At 39.3% G+C, this 20,122-nt stretch overlaps 1 protein-coding gene across 1 annotated transcript in view; it reads left to right on the top strand.

Moving 5' to 3' along the window:
- Positions 1-14,610: 14,610 nt before the first annotated feature.
- Smp_176620 (serine/threonine kinase) overlaps positions 14,611-20,122 on the top strand; it is a gene marked incomplete at its 5' end in the record, with an annotated part of 19,114 nt that continues 13,602 nt past the window's right edge. The window contains 3 exons of the mRNA XM_018791763.1: positions 14,611-14,633; positions 16,209-16,254; positions 17,920-18,508. Coding sequence (XP_018645085.1) covers positions 14,611-14,633; positions 16,209-16,254; positions 17,920-18,508 — 658 coding nt within the window. The remainder of the gene's footprint in view (positions 14,634-16,208; positions 16,255-17,919; positions 18,509-20,122) is intronic.

The following is a 20,122-nucleotide window of genomic DNA, read 5'->3' as shown; positions in this document are numbered from 1 at the left end:
TAAAATACGCATGTACCTTAATTGGTAAGGATTTAGTGACTAGAGGTGCTCTTCATAAAACCTGACTTTGAGTCCCCGAACTGATTTCGTGGCTCGTCGTTGGATGCATTCAAGAGTGTCCTTATCATTTTGTTGTGAGGGAGGAAATACTATGTTTCTATACTCTAAATGAGGACGGGTAAAACTGTTAAATATTATGTGGAAAGTCCCTCCGTCCAACTGGCTTCAATGTTGCCGGTGCGAGGTTTGCTCGGAAGACATTTTTGTCTCGGTTAGAGTAAGACTTCAGATCATAATGTACTAATACTCCTATATCTTTTTCGACTTGGAACACATCTAGAAGGGAGTCGCCTAAGTTTTAGTTGTAGTCTGCATCATGTCTCAGATGGACCACTTTACGCTTTGAAGTGTTAGAGGTAAGTCCGTTGTCATCTGCCCAACTTTTAAGTCGAGTCAGATCCTCATGAAACGCTAGTTTATCTTCTTGTTTGCAAACTTCTCTCCAAAGTTTCACATCACACGGGAAAAGTAATAAACCTAAAGATAACTGGTGTAGATCTTTTGCATAAATTAGGAAAACAAGAGGTCATGCTGCTGAACCCTGGAGGACCACATAAGGTCATTCCATAGCCTGAAAAAGAAGTTGACTCGGACCTTAAAATGTCGATTATTTAGATATGAAGTGAGCCAATCAGTTAAAGGTGATCTGATACCCAATCGTTTGAGCTTTCTGGTCAGACATTTATGATTGACCTAAACATAAGCTTCTGAGAAGTCAAGATAAATGACGTCAATCTTCCCCTTGAGACCAAAGATGGTTGTCCATTTGTCTGTTGAGGTTAGCAGGCTGGTTATACAAGAGTGCCCCTTCCTGAAACCATGCTGTTGCGGTGACGAGAGGTTTATGGATGGTAAGTAGTCACGTAGACCATCGTATATTAGGGAACCCATACTTTTTGACGGTATTGAGAAAAGTGATACCAACCGGTAACTTGAAGGTTCGCCGTGTTGAACTCACTGAAAATTGGCATGATGTGAGGCAGCTTTCAATTTTCTGGTAGTGCGCATCGGCTTAGCAAATGTGAGAACATCACTCTCAGCGTTGTTTCTAGGATTGAAGCCCCTTCCCTGAGTATAGCAGAATGGACCATATTCTGGTTAGGATAAGTGTCCCTGTTTAGGTGGTGGAGTTTCCGGCGCATCAAGTCAGTGCTCAGGTTCTTTTCTGATAGTCCTGTTGAGTTGCAGGTGAAGCTCTCGTCAATATAGTTAGTATAGGTCGGTTGAAATTTCCGAAAGTACTATTCTGCCGGAAAGTCGGTGGCATCACTGTCATTGTTAGTTTGGCCATTAGGACATACCGATTAAGAAACTCCTATCTCGACCAGTCGAAGAGAGGCTGCATGATGAAATAAGCTTTTCAGATTAGAGACAAATTTGTCGATAAGTTTTATCTGATGCTGAAGTCTATCTACTCGTATTGCCTCTGTGCATTGGTCCCTTATTTGTTTGAATTACCAGTATGCGTTGTTGTTACCAGATCATTTGTATAGCACCCAGTAGTGTCTTTTGCGTCTTATCAAAAGAAAGGAACGACACTTGATGACTGTAGTGTGCTTTTAGATTTTGAAGACCGTTTGGAGATCAGACTCTTTTGTAATACATAAGATCATGTGCGGTAAGAAATCCCAGTGAGCAGCTACATCAGGTTGCAGTGAACGTCGCAGTTTACTCGCTGTAGTATGTCCTGTAAAGCTGATAATTCCAACTGTTTGAAATTTCAGTGACTGTTGTTGGTAGAATGTCGTAACTGAGTTTTGGTGATAAAATTGAACGATATGACGGCGTGATCGCTTTTCTACAAGGGAGCCAATAGTGAGGGTTTGTTAATCAGGAATTCTTAATTTGTAAATACAGCCTTAACGCAATGGCATCTGACAATTTCTCCACCGAGTTGCTGACTTAACATTTTCGAATAATCTCAGATCACTAATGAGGATGGAGAAGCAAGCTCTGATAGAGTTCTTACCTCCAGCGTATGTTCAGCAAAGTTTACTTCAGGGAGATTGAGGTCTCCAATAATCAGGATATGAGTGTATCTGAGAAGAGTAGAGTGAGATAATCTAGCCAGCATACGATCTTCGCACTGAATGTAAACAATGGACTTCCTATAGATGACTCCAAGTCGATACCTCTGGGTGTTAAACAATCCTAATGAACACTACAGGTTCATCAAGTTTAATAAACTTTTGCTGTTCACTTGACACATAGTATATCGTTGGCTCCTGGTCCCTAACTTGAGAAGATATCCATGTTTCAAATATAGCTATCAGATAAGTATTATTAGCACTACCGAGTTCACTCAACTCATCTATTTAACTAGATAAATTCGCGACGTTCATTTATAGGCAGTTGATGCTTTCCATTGGAAATGAGTCAGCTTCCTCATCCTATTCATCTGAATGAGTTCCAAGTGAGTGGATAGTCAAACCACCTACCCGAGGTTTTCCGAATCGGTAGACCCTGTCTCTTCATAGATTTTTCCATGATTTTGACACCCCAAAAATGGAAAGGTCGGCTCCAACTTGCTTTCGTGCTTGACCTTACATTATCTGGCCCATCCGGATGCCTGTGAATCCCAGTTTCTAACCGACATCTGTTGTCACGAAATGCTTCGAGAGTGGCAGCCGCCATATGGGAGGATGGAAAGGTCATCTTCATTAGTCAGGGTCTCAAATCCCTGTCTTTGATTAGTCTCACTACTTGTTCAGCCAATGTTTTCGAATTTAAATGACTACCCTATGAATTTCCGTTCTGGAATATGAGATTCTGCGTAGTCAGGGGCCGTGTTTTCTAACACACCTTGGAGAATGATATTTCTTCCACGAAAGAAGGTCTGGCGGGATTCCTTAGAGATGTTCCTGATGAGATTGTGCTCAGAATATGGTGTGTTAGTTAGTTTTATTATATCATTATCTGATTTCAGCAGGGCATCCTCCACGTCGACAGTCTTAGTGCGTGTTACACAAAGGACTGTTGAGTGATCCAGGTTCTTGGAATCTTTACTCCAAATGAGCCGTGTAACCATAAGTGGACTCTTTTGGGAAGTTTGAACTTCCTGTTCAACTCCTCCCATAACATTCTGCCATTTTTATCCTGCAGGCTGAGAAGGATGTTAGAGTTTTCTTTTAGGACCATAATTGTGAGAGAACCATCGCGAACCGTGGCCATTTTCCCAGGTTTTCGAGCACGTTCCAATTGAGGTTCTTTTTGCCTGACAATTGAAATATGTTTCGAATCCTAGTGCTTTTTGCTGGCTATACATGCAGTCATAGGAGTAGATTTCACGGCGAAATCACTACCTGGTTTCAGTGCAATAATTAGGTTGTTCTGCTTCTTTGACAGTGAAACTCGACCCCTTCTAACTCTGTTGACGAGTGCCCAGTCGCCTCCAGAGATTTTGAAGATCACAGTTTCATTTAGGATGCGTGTGTTGTGAGACCAATATTCGATAATTTCATCACGGGGTTGCATAGAGAGATTGATTTGATAGCGCCCGACGGGTGGCAGTTCAGCTAATCTACTGAACTGATTCTGCTCAGTGTGGCAGTTATTTATGCATTTGAATATGCTGCAGTTTAGGCGAGTGCATTTCTGAAATTGTAGTATACTTCAGTATCAGTACGGCTCTAATAATAGACCTAATCCTAAAATTGTAGATTTGTCATGATGTAACTGTCTGATCTATAAGATCTTACATCATTGTCTACAAAGTCTCATCATATCGTAGCAACCACCAATATATGAAGGAGAACACATCCGGGCTGAGGATGGAAAAATATATTTAATATGAATAAAAGCTATGCAAGAATGATCACGCCTGAAAGGATGAACCATGCCATACGATGAATTTGAATTAATTGAATTCCCTCTTCCCACCTTCTTCCTCGTTGAGTTTTTCTGCGTGTTAAATGTTGAACATCTATTTTTCCAGTTGTATCGCGTTCAACTTCGAGGAATGTGTGGTTAGAGTCGAATACCACTACACGTTTTTCTTAGGACAGCACGGTTTCTGGATTCGTGCAGTTGTCACATTATCAGTCAGGATGTTGGTCGTTTGCAATGTAAAAAATAACAAAGACATAACTTGAATTACAAGAGAAGACTGTTTCGAGAATAGATAATTACATCACTTTATGGTAGTGAATAAAAAGACAAAATTAAAGGAATAACAAAAGAAACTTGGGTGATAAAAAGTGAAGTGGGGCGTAGTAACTGATATTCTGTGATGATAGCAGCGATAATTTATTGCACACGCATCAGACCTAGTTTGCCCAAGATTCAGATGGTAATCCATGAACGAACACGTTTTTTTGAAATCTTCTTTGACATCTATCCACTGATGACGCTGTAGTCACTTCGACTGAGAGAACAATAAAAATGGGAGCGAATTCTAATGAGAAAAGTTAGGTCGTGTCTTGCTGCTCGCTCTTTCATGTGCAATGTTTTGAGGGTTGCTTCGAGGAGCTTCGTGGTTGTGTTATCGTAATATTCCCAGATTGGTGTGTCTCACTTACCTACTTACTCCTGTAAACCCCAATGGAGCATAGGCCGCCAACCAGCATTCTCCATCCCACTCTGTGCTGGACCTTCCTTTCTGGTTATATCCAATTGCTGGTCATTCTTCTCATGTCTGTCTCCATTTCTCAGGGTGATGCATTCTTGGTCTTCCTCTTCTCCTTTGGCATGAGGATTCTGACTAAAGGCTTGCCTTGTGATTCAGTTAGGTGCTTTCCTCAGTGTGTATCCTATACACTCCCAGCACTTCTTCCTGATTTCTTCCTCCACTGGAATCTGGTTTGTTGTCTCCCACAGTAGATTGTTGCTGATAGTGTCTGGCCAACGGATCTAAAATATTTTGTGTAGACAACTATTAATAAACATCTGTATCTTCTGGATGATGGCATTCGTAGTTGACCAAGTTTCCGCCCCATACAGTAGAACTGTCTTGACATTTGTATTGAAAATTCTGATATTGGTGTTGGTTGACAGTTGCTCTGAGTTCCGGATGTTTTTTCAGTTGTAAATATGCTGCTCTTTCCTAGCCGATCAGCGTCTTCATATCTGCATTCGATCCGCCGTGTCCATCCATAATGCTGCCTAGATATGTAAAGATTTTTATGTCCACCAAAGCTTCTCCGTCGAGTGTGATTTGATTGATGTATATTGTGTTGTATGGGAGAATCTTGCTTTTCCCCTTGTGTATGTGGAGGCCTATTGCTGCTGAGGCAGCTGCTACACTGGTCGTTTTCCCCTGCATTTGTTGTTGCGTGTGCTATAGGAAAGCCTGATCATTTGCGAAGTATAGATCGTCCAGTTGCATCCTAGCTGTCCACTGTATCTCATGCTTTCTCTTAGATGTTGACGTCTTCATAATCCAGTCGATCACCAGGAGAGAGATAAAGGGTGAGAGTAAGCAAGGACATTTTTCCTGTTTTAAAAAAAATATTGGTTCACTTCAGAGGTTTATATTTATAACACTGTTATTATCGTGGTTGAACCTTTTCACTGGGTGTTCATTTCTTTTCTCTCTTTCTTCCTTCTTAATGAATATTGTTTTTAAGATTACGAAGTTTGTAATTAGAACAATAACTTGTGTTACGCTTAAATCAACTTCTCAGACTCGTTTTATCTTCACTATGCATATACGACTCATATATATTGATTATATTTTGCACTTTATTGAGACCTTCATAGCATTACTCCAAACTATGACTGCACAAATGCTTATTCTAACGTCATATCCTACCGCAATATTAAGTTATTAATTTATTAATTTATTGTGTTTTATTTCATTTTTGTTACTCACTCGGCGATACATACATAGTCTTCTATTCTTGCTCTGTGTTCATAAACACGCTCATTAAACTATCTACTTATTTCTCATCTACTTTATTTCCATTTCTTTAGTTTCCTCCTTTCCTTCTTTAAAATCAATTCAACATTCTTCTCAATTACACAGAACCTGGTTTATTATCACTATTCTATCGTTAACATTTTCTTTTTTTCTTTCTTTTCACCTTTCAAAATATGGCAAATATAATGCTAACATTATCGAAACTTTCGTGTTATTACATTTTTGAAGAACCCCGAAATGGTTTCTTCACAACGCTTATGAACCCATAAGATGTTTGTAATGATAGTAATAACCTTACCTGACACCGGTCTTTACTTTGAACAAGTCTGTCTTTTGTCTTCCATGTACGATTTCGCAGTTTAATCCATCATATGAATTCCTTATTATATTGACCACTTCTCAGGCGTTCCGTAATGTCGAAGAAGCCTCCGTAGTTTTGCACTGTTTACGCAATCAAATGCCTACTCGCAGTCAATGAATTTGATGTACAGTGATGAATACCATTCAATTGATTGTTCCACAGTAATCTGTAGTGTTGATATTTGGCCAACACCATGGAGCCTTATGGAATCCAGCCTGTTGATCCCGAATTTGGGCGTCTACGGATTCCTTCATTCTGTTTAACAACACCCTGTTGAAGACTTTTCCTGATATTGAGAGAAGAGTGATGTCTCTGCAGTTCTCACACTCGCTTAGATCGCCTTTCTTTGCTATTTTGATCAGGTGTTCATCTTTCCAGTCTGTTGGTACTTGTTATTTATTCCATATCTTGCTGAAAAGAATGTTCAGTATCTTTGCAATTTCTGCTACATCTGCTTTCAATGCCTCTGCTGGAATGTTGTCTGGTCCCGCTACTTTGCCGCTCTTGATTTGTCTGATAACCATGCTGATCTCTTTAATTGGTGGTGGACCGACACCGATTTGGAGGTCCGTGGATGCTGCTTTGATGTTGGGTGGGTTGAATGGGGCTAGTCGATTTAAGAGTTCTTTGAAGTGTTCTACCTACCTGTTTCACTGTTCTTCAATGTTGGTGATTACTTTACCTTCCTTGCTTTTCACAGTTCGTTCTGGTTTACGATGATTTCCAGCGAGATTCTTTGTTTTATCATTCAGTTGTCCAATGTTTCCTTCTCTTGCAGCCTTTTCCGCCGTCATTGCTAGATCTTCCACATATTTCCGTTTGTCGGTTCTGACGCTCCTATTCACTTGTTTGTTTGCTTCTGTGTATTCAGCTTGTGCATTGGCTTTCTCTGTTCTTGTTCGACTGATATTAATTGCTGCCTTCTTGTTTCTTCTTTCTTCAATCTTATCCAGTGTATCAACAGTGATCCATTCCTTGTGATGGTGCTTCTTGTGGCCCAGAACCTCACCAAATGTTCAAGTGATTGCCTCCTTGAGCCCTCTACAGTTGTTTTCCATAGGAGTTCCCCCTCTGGTGAGTAGATCATGAAAAGCCTAGGACCTGTTGCTGAGGGCTATCTTGAATACGTTCAGTCTGTCAGTATCTCGAAGAAAGTCCGTATTAAGCTTTTGTGATGTTCAATTTGGTTCTATGTTGTGTGTGACCCGGTTAAGTCCATGTGGTTTTGTATAAGTGTTTGTGTGGGAATATGGTCAGTTTATTGGAGTCTGAAAATCTCTTACCATTTTCGTTCCTCTCTCTCAGTCCATGTCGTCTCATGATGTCTTCATATCCTGTGTTGTCCATTCCAACCTTGGCATTTAGGTCTCCCATCAGAATGGTCAAGTCCTTTGTTGGATATTTCTCAAATATTCACTGCTGTAAGATCCATTTTGAAGGTTTTGCTTGTGAAAATACCTCCATTCATACGTTTGCAACTTTTTCTTATTGGTTTCCCTATTTGTACATTTTGCTAGTCCTTTCAATGCCATTTGAGATGGTAGTATTTTATTTTATCATGATTCCCTCTTTTTATACACCTTCACTGAGTTTATTTGTTTCTTCTGGATCTGTATTTATGTTGTTTTAGTTTATATTTAATCTTGACGGCAGTCATATTGATTGTTCTCCCTTTGATTGCTTTGCTTGAGTTGACTGGGATTGTGCATTTTGATTGTGAATTGAGACACTTTTCCAGAATTGAAAACACTGTGTTATGAAGCAACAAACTATTATCTTTTGGACGGATTTTTACTTGACCTATCCTGAAAGGATGGAATAACAGTTACTTTTTGGTGCGCTCGATCGATTATTGAGGGAACAATTATTGGTTGAATAACTGAGCTGTAATATTTTGTTTAGAACCGTTATTTTCCTAGTCCCTTTGTTTCGAATTCATCTGTGCGATAACGCGTGATTAAACTACTCAGACAGTTATTCTTCAGCCAAACCTTAGTTTGGACCCTACAACTGCAGCCTGTCGTAGAATCGATCTTTAAAGTCTTCATTGTAATCATTGGTAGGCGCATAGAATTGGATGACATTCATTGTAATATCCTCTTTCTTTGTTTCGAAGGAGGCTATGATGATCTTGGGTACATGGGATTCTGCTTGGTTCCTGCTTGTTTGGATAGCACAGTGCAACTCTTTGTGTATATGGAGCATTTTCTTCATGATGGTCAGAGTATAGGCAATAGCTCCTCTGAAGCTAGTCTTTATTGTTCAACTTGCGTCCAAAGTGTTTCACCGATTCAAAGCACCCTCAGGTTGTATCTTTTTACTTCTACTGCAATTTGGATGACTCTCCAGGTCTCCCACACTGTCCAAACATTCCATGTACCTAAATTAATGGTTGCTGCGGTTGTGAGAAGGTGCAACAGTCTCGTGGCTTCTGAAGGAACTCGGCTCTCATCATGAGACGTCACAACCCTCCCAAATGAAGATATTCTGACTCCCAGCAAAGAGTTTAGATGGTTTGCATAATTTTTTCTGGTAAGCTTTTTTTAGTGACTTACTTTTACTACGGATTGGGGTCGCTAACCTCATGCCCAGCTACCCTTCTTCATCCGGGAATGGGACCAGCAGTAACCCCAGAGAGGCTCCAAGAAGAGTTGAACGGTGTGTCCATACACACTTAATATGTGCAATTATCAGCCCACCTCTTATTCTCCTGTATCCTAACGAGGATAAACCTTGGTATCGGTGTCTGTCCCCATATGACTTATATTTTGTAACCTACCATCGAACCAAAAGATTCACGTTCCTTATGAAGAGTGTGGGGCGGTAACATTGTAGACTCCTAGGTGGGCATGTGCGTACTTTTAAATTATTAGGAACAACTCCAAAGTGACTCTGCCAAGTTATCTACATAAAACGCTGTGAGTTGCATTTAATTTGGTTTCGTTCATTATGTTGTTTGAACTGTTGTCTAGGGTCCGTACGCTTGCAAGCCCGACAACACGCTGTGAAGGAACGGTCGTGAGCAGTTTCCCATGGAGGCTGTAAGCGATCTATGTCAAACGAGGTAGAATGTCCATGACATAACATATCAATAGGCCAGTTTTTAACTCAATATCTAATGCTTATTCCTCCATTGATCTAAGGTCACTATAAAGCCTAAGTGAATCCCTTTTGCTTTATATGGAACTCTCAATCCCTATGTCGTCTGCGTAGATCGGTGCCGCCGAGTGAATTAAATATAAGAGTTCGTTAATGAAGATCAAGAATATTAGTGGACCTAAGAGGATTCCTTGTGCAAATTTTGACACAGAGACCTTCCAATTACAATACTCCCTACTCACCTTGGTACAAAACATCCAGTCCTCTTGGTAGTTTTAAAGCCAGGATAAAAGCAGGTCAGTGAAACCCATATCTGAAGACTTCACTATGAGAAGTGCATGAAGTGCTGTGCCAAAGGCTTTGGGGAAGTTGAGGAATGTTGCAAAAGCAGGTCGGCCAACTTTTCCATCCTATGGAACGATAAGGCTATGAGTTTTGTGAACCGGTGTCGCGGATCATGAAGGATGTTGTTTTTATCCATGTTACCCTTCATTTGCCCATTAACCAGTCAGATAATAAGTACACTTTTATAATATCTCAATGAGTTAAGATTTGTATTACTGGTGTTTTACGACTTACGTCACAGAACGCAAAAAATAGTTTCAACTCATTGGGATATCATTAAGATGTATGTATCATTAACTTTCTGTACAACAGCCAATTTACTGGAAACTACGAGGTTCAACCTTGGTACTGAACCAAAAATATTTTACTTCAATGTGATGATGGTGACCACAAATTCTCTTCTTCTTGTCGTTCAACCGAAGATGCAGGATGTATGGGAGGTAGATTTTCTGGATGTACAGTTAAAATCAACTGTTTCCAACCACTAATAAACACATTGTAAAGTCACATAAATGTTTGAGCATTTCTTGAACTTGAATTTTTATGACTTTTCCACTCCTCGTTGAGTAGATGAACCACTGAATGCTTTGAATTTTTCGGACAGAGTTTTTAGGCAACCGATTATGTCGACAATGCCGTTGTTGTGCTTAATCCATATGATGTGATTGGCCGAGTCCCTAGTTTTCCCGTTGATTATAGTGATTGGCAAGCAGTGAGTGGTATTTTATTGCTTGACGTACATCTGAATTCGACTTTTATGTCGTCGACAATTTGATTGATTGGACGATCCTCTTTAAAAACTACAAACATTTGGTCAATATGATGAATTTGCATTACCGATATGTTTTACACCAGTTAAAGACTGTTTGTTCTGCAGTTGTAAGTGATAGATAAAAAGTTGGTTTCGCCAAATTTAACTTGTTTACGGTAAATCCACCATATAGGAAATCTTTAAGGCAGTTTTAATAGCAAATTGTGTTGTAGAAAAAGTAGTCAATACTCATTAAGTGCTTTAAGATCTTTCAAAACGCGGACAAAGCATGGTAGAAGTAATCAATCGCATTTGAAATTCACTCTCATTTTGACAGAAAAGAATAAGATGTAAAACACTAGTGAAGGAAAGTGAAAAGCAACTCTAAACCTACCTATCATTTAAGTTGAACTTGTGATAGACTACATAGATATATCTTTTTCTTGAGGCTCTTAAAAAAGTTTCCATAAAACACCTTTAACTGATTAGTTTTAGTTTGTTCTCCGTTCTTTTACCGTTGGGTTTGCGTCAGTCAAACATATTTGCCTCATACACTACAGAGAACCTAAAAATTGGATAATAGCTGACTGTTGAATATTTTAAAATGGTAGAGATACGGAGCGTGACTTTTTTCAATTGATACGTAGAAAACTAACTTCACGACCAAACTATCACATCAAAAGTTATGAAACATTATGTTTCATGACTGCAACAGTCAGTTGCCATGCTTTCCTGTGTGGGTAGAACGTATGTCTCCAAAAACACCTTAAATGTGTGTCACACTAATGCCCGTAGTCTTCGGAATAAGATGTCTGAGCTAAGTTTGATGGTAGACGAATTAAATCCGGATATAATTGTTATCACCGAAACTTGGTTTACTGCAGATATAGACTGTTCCCCAGTCATTTCAGGCTGCATCTGTATCAGAAGTGATAGAGTTAGAAGTCGCAAGGGAGGAGGCATAATATTATATGTTTGGGACCACTTCCGCATAAACTCGATCATATCGGAGGCGCATGTAAGTGGTACGTGTGAGGTAGTATGTTGTACAATTAGGTCTAGAAACGGGTTAGTGACGATAGGAGGAATATATCGTAGTCCGTGTTGTCCGCTGACGACTTTATCATAAGACACGTCTGTTCTTGGAGTAAAGCAGAATGTTGTCTCATCGTTGGAGACTTCAATGCACCCCATATAAACTGGATAGAGCTCACAGCTCCAGGTGGGGGTTTCGATAGCGTCCTTCTGTCATCAATTATTCAATGTGCACTTGTACAATGTATCGTTAAGCCGACGCATATAGACTTGGAACATAATCCGTCATTGATAGACCTTGTCCTCACACACCACTGTGAAGATATCGTCGACATTCAACACCTTCCTCCACTGGTGAATAGTGACCATGTCGTACTTTCCTTTAAGTTCCGGATACATGGTATAGAATTTGCATCTGCTCCACCCCGTCCTAATGTCTGGAGAGCTAATATTCCGGCAATCAGGGACTATGCTATCTCGATTGACTGGTCGGTCGATGCTGATGGATCGATTGATGATGCACGGAATAGGTTTAAGCCTACGTTCGAATCCGTAACTCAACCGTTTATCCCATGGTCAGCACGTAAGCTATCATATTGCCCTCCATGGATTAATAAGGAAACCCGGAAGCTGTTGAAGCGTAGGAAACACTTCTGGGACATTCTTGTCAACAGGTCAGGCACCATTTAAGTGCGAATATAAAAAAATCCGGAATATATGTAAAAAGACCATAGCTAAATCCCGCATGGCTTACGAACGACAGTTGGCATACGATAGCCGTACCTGTCCGAAGCGACTGTTTTCGTTCGTTAAAAGGCGGACGAAACGTAGTGATGGTATCCCCTCATTACTGTTAAGCGAAAATTCGGCTTTATTGGCTGAATCTGATCTAGCGAAAGCGGAGACATTTGCTAACTATTTCAGTGAAGTCTACTCTACGTGTAGTGTTACAACTACTTGTCCCGTTGACAATGAGATACCAGCCATAGGACCTTTACATGTGACAGAGGATATTGTTCTTCCTTTGATAACTAACCTAAAACCTTGTAAGATACCGGGCCCCGATGGGTTACACCCACGTTTGCTGTCATCGCTTGCGGACATTATCTCAAAACCGCTCACGATGCTCTTCAACATGTCCCTTTCACAGGCTCAACTACCTAGAGACTGGAAAGACGCCATAGTTAGTCCTATATTCAAGGATGGTCAGAGACGGATCGTATCTAACTACCGGCCTGTTAGCCTGACCAGTATAGTAGTTAAGTTACTTGAAAAATTAATTCGGGCTAAGCTACTGAGTCACATAGATTCGTACAATCTGTTAACTCCCGAGCAACATGGGTTTCGTAACAAGCATTCATGCTTGACTAACTTACTCATTGCGAGAGAGGATTGGACAGCTGCTCTAGACAACGGCCTGTCTGTCGACGTGGTATTCATAGATTTTAGCAAAGCGTTTGATAAGGTTTCACAATTAGGTCTTATGCAAAAGCTCTCGAGCTTTGGAATAACAGGTGCTATACAGGAATGGATAGGAAGCTTTTTATGTGACCGCAGACAGGGAGTAAGGGTCAATGGAACGCTATCCGAATGGAAACCGGTCAAAAGTGGTGTACCCCAAGGCACCATCTTGGGCCCTTTACTTTTCCTTCTGTATATTAATGAACTACCTTTATTACTTAAGTCATCGACGTTATTGTTTGCGGATGATGTTAAAATTTGGAGAACAAAAATAAATGAGACTGATCGTTGTTATCTGCAAGCAGATTTAGACGAATTAGTCAGGTGGGCTCGTGATTGGGGCCTGGAAGTTAATTCCAGGAAGAGCGTGTTCATGCACATCGGGCACGATATTAGTTACCACTGTACCATTAATGGTACATCTCTGCCACGCGTTCAAGAGCACAAAGACTTAGGAGTAATTATAAGTCACGACTTAAAAACTACTACGCACTGCAATGTGGTTGCTTCCAAAGGCTATCGCGCGCAATGGTCGCTTCGCAGAGCATTTAAATGCTTCGACGAGGATATGTTTCGAATTTTATATCCCACCTATGTAAGGCCACACTTAGAATACTGTATTCAAGCAGCTAGCCCTTGTCTGATAAAGGATACTAAATCGCTTGAGCGTGTCCAGCGTGTAGGGACAAAATTAGTAAAGGATCTTTCTAAACTCCCTTACGATGGGCGTTTAAAACGTCTAAACCTTTTCCCGTTATCTTATCGTGAGACGCGAGGTGACCTTATACTGGCATTTCGTATCTTTAATTATGATCCGGGTGTTAATATGTCTTATCTTTTTGCTCCCTCCAGAACTAATAATCTCCGAGGTCATAGCAAGAAGGTTCTGAAACCGCGATCTAATAAACTAAAGGTGGGGTCCCGTTTTTCTCATCGAGTGGTCAATGACTGGAACGCTTTACCAGAACAAGTGGTATCAGCACCATCAGTGAACATTTTCAAAAAGAATCTGGACCTTTATTGGAAGGAAATCTGTCAGGATTAACACAGGTTCATCAACCTACTATCCTTATTACTGAAGACTGACTGAAGACTGAATGTAGAATATGTGTTAGCTGTGTTTGAGAAGACAAAGTGGCAAATTTTGAAAAAACGTTTATTGTACATTGAGACTTAGTGCTGCATATTTAGTTATTAGATTTTCAGAAGATCTGCGATAATAAGAAGTGTATTCTATAATCTTTTTAATGGTTTTTATTTGTGTACATGTTAGACAAGTTTTTCTACTATTTTTAAAGTTCTGTTTGTAACGCTCGTAAGTCGGTTGTTCGAGGTGACATTTTTGCATTTTTATTTCAACTTACTGTTACGTATCCATCCTAATGGAAACTTGTTTACTGACTCTGGTAATTTAGCAACCTATTTTTGAATTTCATGAGCTGTTAGTGGAGAGATATCATCAGTTGCTCTGTTTTGAAGTCTTGTGTCGTTATCTTTTTGTGAAGTTTTCACTGTTGTCTCTACACATATCGGCTACCTAATTGTTCTAAACTATAGCCTTGACTGATTTTGATGAATTGAACGTGGTCTTCAAACGTTCATGGAGACTGCCAGTTTACAAAGCTCATGAATATAGTAAGCATGTGGTGTAGTGCTCCTCAGAAGTAAGTCTTCAATCGAACATTTCACCAGGTGGTCATATCACTACTTGTATGTGGGGATCAAACAACTGTAAGTGTCTGAACAGAATCCCATGGCAGAAAGTCTTTTCGTGTCTTACCATCCATTTTTGTCTTGTCAGATTTAAGAACCGACTTGGTTTTACGTTTGAGACTAATTTATTCACGATTTATTTACCATTCGCTCTCTAAGAGATGGGCTTTTTGCAGTATACACCATAACATTCCAAAATTTAGGTTACTTGAAGCTCTACCGGATGTCCTATTAGAATTATTCCGGAATATTGAAAATAAACCCATTGATAGCCTGTTCTTAGTTCTGTCCTACTAGTATATATGGTTTGAAAATGTAGTAAAATCTTGCTTTCCGTACAACATCCTTGTCAGAAAGGTCGAATTCGTATGCTATGTGACCCATGTATAAAATCAAACCAAGCATTGTCCTGAAAGCACTGATTTGCGAAATATGGTACTTACTAAATACAGGACGTTTAAAGGTAGCATCCATCAGTAGTGATATTTCCCGGATTCTCAACTTTTCTTTTGTTTAATGTTCGTCAAACTCCACATGTTTGAGGTAGCGATTGCAAATAATACAAGATGCTACATTAGGTCCTATTTCTAGAAAAAACTCGTTAGCCGACTAAAAATGGTCAGAAGAGACGATGACTTTCAACGTAGATGTGTTACTGAGGGAATTTCAACCGACAATAATCTTGAAGTGAACCACATTGAATTAAACCACTGCAAAGTTGTAATTTTGTGTTGAAAAATCTTGTTAAGAATATTATGTGATTCATAAAAAAGTATTCGGACAGTTTCCTTAGTTTCTTATTTCTTTCACTGTCAGTCTTTTTCTCTTTTGTTGATTTTACTGTTGGTCCTGATATAAATTTCTTGACGGTAGTGTATAAATACATTTTGTAAGGTGCTACATTGTCTTATATGAGTAGATTAATCGAACCAGAGAAATATGCACACATTCTCACGAAATTGCATCGATTTAAGTTATCACTTATTAGCATTCGCAGAAAAACAAGTGAACTGAAAATACTGAGAAAAAACTTGACGGCCGATTAGTCGAGCAGATCAACCCAGTGAGAAGTACAGACATGTTAAATATCAGTTAAACGATAGCGTGGTTACTTCTGAGCTAATATTATCGACTTCTACATGTTACCTTGTTTCTGCCTGTTAATTCTTACCTTCGCGAGTATCATATCCAACAAGTCTTTTGTGTTGTAACACAATTTGATGTAATCTAAGTCTCAAGCTATATGTATTTTTTCTCTATGTATTCGAATTTTCTCTTTATTAACTTTAATATTTGCTTGCTTTCTTGATCTTCGGTGCTGTTCGTGAATCGTCTAAACCCAAAATGATAGACTTATGTTTCCCTTCTCAAAAGTTGTCTTGAAAAGTTGATTCCGGATATGTAGCATGCTGGCATGAATTCGAAGAAATTTGTTACTGGCATAATAAATGCTCATATATTGGAGTAAATAAGATATAAATTCTCTTCTGTTAAAAAATATGATGCCTTTTGTCTTTTTCTTTCAGACAGCAAATGGACTTCCTGGTGGAAGTAGATGATGAGTTGGACTATGTTAGTTTATGGTATTTTTATTAATTTAGTTGGTTTGGCTATTGATTCCTAACTTTAAGTTTGTTATATAATATTATTATTATTTGAACACAAATATTGGTACAAAGGGGCACTAAATACATATGTGTCACACAAGTCACTTGATTTGTGTGTGGGATGTGATACTTCCCGAGTTCCCAGACCGAAGCAGATGGTTTTCTTAGAAGGCCACCCACAGCCTTCGACCTAAAGATCTGATCCACAAGGCAGTGGAGCAATGTTGGGAGATGCAGTCCCATGGTAGTCCGTGACCACCAATAGGTTCATACACCATTTGTTTCTTCAGGATCCTGGAGCCAGCTCACGTGCACCATTGGTTCGGAATCAGGGTTTTCCAACTCCCCTATGCGGATCTTCCATATATTCCAACCCGGCTAGAGCTCCTGACATTCGCTTTTTGTCCTCTCAATTTCGTAAACAACACTCCTGGTGAGAGAAGGCAGTGAGTAGCAGTTCACTGACAGATAAGATAAATTTATTAATGAAGGCCTAAAAGAGAAGGCTCTACGTACATTAATCTCATAGTTGAAATACCCATTGACTTACTGTGTTCAAGGTTTGCCATGGTAAAAGAAGCTGCGGAGGATGTTTCTTTTGTACACAAAGCTCCAGTCTTTCAATCCGAATAGCTTCTCCTGCCATTTAAAGGATTTTGAGTCTGATAGATTTTGGCAGAAAATTACGAGGAACTACGAGGAACGATTGATGTGCGCTTCTAGTATAACCCGTTTGAATTGAATAAGGTAGTGAGGTAATGAATCTTTATTAGCCGAAGTGGCGTGAACACATTTGACGCATGTCCAGCCATTGCCTATATCGATAACTGATGTCTTATGTGGGAACAGGTTGGAAGAAAGCTAGAGGCTGCTAAACTTATTTATGGCATCATTTGATGTAGCCACTGACTGTTGGACGGAGCCATGTAGTTAGGTGTAGACTATCCAGTCAGGTCCAGTGCGGTTATCGTAACCATTGGTAGAGATGTTGGATAAGATGACTTAAAACTGATGGTATTGGGACAGATGCACTCACCCATCTTTTTTTCTCAGACCTTGATTCCCGAAATCTTATACTTTCTTCCTATATGTGATCTTTTTTATTACCACTTGTACCATTAGTATTCCTACCACTCTGGGATATAACTGAATAGTTTTGTCTGGGTGTTTCAATGTAGTGTGGGAACGTGAATTGATGTACATGTATATCAGATTTCATGTTGCTTATAGCTGACTGACTGAATTGGAAAAGTATTTAACTGTTTACGGACTTCGCCATACTTTTGCTTAGCTGCATTGAAACTTTCCACCACCACAGAAAAGTGAATCCCCAAAGCGTTTGCTAGTGTAAATTGCTTCACATGGTAAAGTGGGCTGATGGATATAAAAATCGTGGCTTGTTTAGGCAATTTATCTCTCAGTCTGAGTGTTACCGTCGGACGAACAGAAAATATTAGTTGTGGTTTTCCCACGTCCAACATTTTTTAAATTGTTCTGCGTAACCTCATTTTCGCGGGTACTTTATCTCCAAATATCAGGCTTATAAACAGCTCATACCGTTCTGACTTTTGTTTTACTGTCGTAACTAAGCGCTAACTTACTAAGTTTTGGTCAACTTCTTATGGTTTAGAATGAAGGTGAATCACCTGTAACTCTCAAAAGAACCGGTACCAGTTATACAGGAGATTTAAAGTCTTCACAGTTTCACGCTAAATCAGCTTATCTAAGTGATAAAGGCCGTCGTACTATTGTTTCACCCCGTGAAGAAGGAGAGGCTTACTCAGATGATGAAAATGATTCTGGTATGCCACCAGTTGAGTCAAAGCGTGAGTATAACAGCAAACAAATGACTCATTTTGATAAAGAAGAGGGTGAGGCATCTAGTGAAGAGGACCGACGTTATGAAAATTCAAGGCGGGAAAAATCAGGTTCCAGTAAATATCCTCCAGGGAATACAAATTTTACACTTGAAGAGCATCAATATCGGAACCGTTTACATGAAAGATATGAACGACGTGAGCGTGAGAAGAAGCGGATACGCGATAACATAGATTCAGAGCCAATGCATGGGTCTCATCAGCATGAACGCTCAGTATATTACAAAGAGAATTCTACTTCCAGCAGTGAAAGAGAAGATATCCATCCCAATCCAAAAGTGGAAGACTCAGAAGTTAGTCGGAAGTATCAGACTTCGAAACAATCGGATTCAAAGCAAAAAGGTAATCATAATTATAACTAAATTACTTTTCTTTAAAATAATGGTTTACAGAATTTAGGACGGCTTTTCAAATTTATACCCACCCACTGCGTAACCTGATATGGGATGATAGTTAAAATATGAATGAGTTAGGAGAAGTCTTCAGGGCAGTCAAACCAAGATGTTCCACTGATTTGTGGAATCAGTCAGTCAGCTACAACGTAGGACCAGGCACATTCATGCATCGGTCCAAGTTGCCATATCTCGTTATCACAACAAGATATACATCGAATTCATAGTAGTTAATTTAGTGGTGGTAATATATAGAAGAAAGACTATATACAACGATATAGTACAGGAAGAAAGAAAGATATGAAGCGATTTTAATTTCAAGGTTTAAGGGAAGATAAAGAGTGTATACACCTACGCCATTGTGATCGATTCTGAGTCATGTCACCTAGAGTTTCCAACCATTGATTACGATTGTCACGCGAAATTCTTGACTCTTGGTCTGAAATTTATCTGAAGGTTGAGACATTCCGGGTCACAGTGTTTGAGCGATAACTGCAATCAATCATTGGAGATGTTAGGTGACACTACTGAAAACCATTTTCAGTAGAGCAGCTGTATTCACTCGTCATAAAATAAACAAAACGAGCTATGAAAGAAACTGATTGAAAAGTGCTAAGATTTTTAAATTTATTGGGATGCATTGAGTAAATACATCTGAATTACAGTTATCAACTTATAGCTATGTCATTTGAGTTTTCCACCGGTTAGTTCCCATCGTCTTAAAAACTAAGAACTCTGCGTACTCTTAAACTTCTCGGATCAGCGGTTATTGCCTCCAGACTAGCGTCATGTTCTGGTATATTCAACCTTACTATCTTCAGTTAACAGAAAACAAATAATGTTACATGCGGGTTATTATTGTTTATGTTACAAGATCTGATAGGTATATTGTAGATCAGACCTGTAATCTACCTGTGTTTTACCTGTTAGCTGTACTTGGGCTTCTGTAAGGGGATGAATCGAAGCATGAATACATATTGATCTTATAATTTTATCAGTTCTTTGTATTAACCAGTGGAGATTCGTGTAAAAACCATTCACTCGTCGAAGATTATCTATAATTATATGGGCTGCTGTCTAGAAAGATAAACACTTCAGAATTCAGTTACTCAGCTAAGATAATACAGTTTCGATAAAATCGTCCTTCTGAGTCACATATTTCCTCTATTATTATTTTAGTTGATTGTACACCTTTCTGTTAAGTTTCGAATACCATGTAATTGTAACTTTCCGTGCAGCTATTCGAATAAACATGTTTATGATGTTATTTCTACGTTGTCTTCATAGTTGAAAGCGTGAGTCAATTGAAGCTAGACCACCATGGAGGACCAGAAAGTTTCGCGAGATCTATTGTATGCCTTTATCGTTTCTCGTACGGTTTCAATTCAATCTCTCTACGTATATTATACATGTGTTTCTTTGTAATTTATCTTATCGAAAGTAAGCTAGTTCAACACAGACTTTTTCTCTGTACTTCTAAAAAGTTAGTTTTATAGAGTTTTTACCCCATATGTCGCTTCATCAATTAAGAGTTACTGATATGTAGCTGTGTTTTTAGATGCCA

The sequence above is a fragment of the Schistosoma mansoni genome (assembly GCF_000237925.1).
Source record: "Schistosoma mansoni, WGS project CABG00000000 data, chromosome 1 unplaced supercontig 0076, strain Puerto Rico, whole genome shotgun sequence".
Taxonomy (NCBI): domain Eukaryota; kingdom Metazoa; phylum Platyhelminthes; class Trematoda; order Strigeidida; family Schistosomatidae; genus Schistosoma; species Schistosoma mansoni.
Note: the sequence above shows the minus strand (reverse complement) of the source record. Positions and strands in the feature narration are given on the sequence as shown.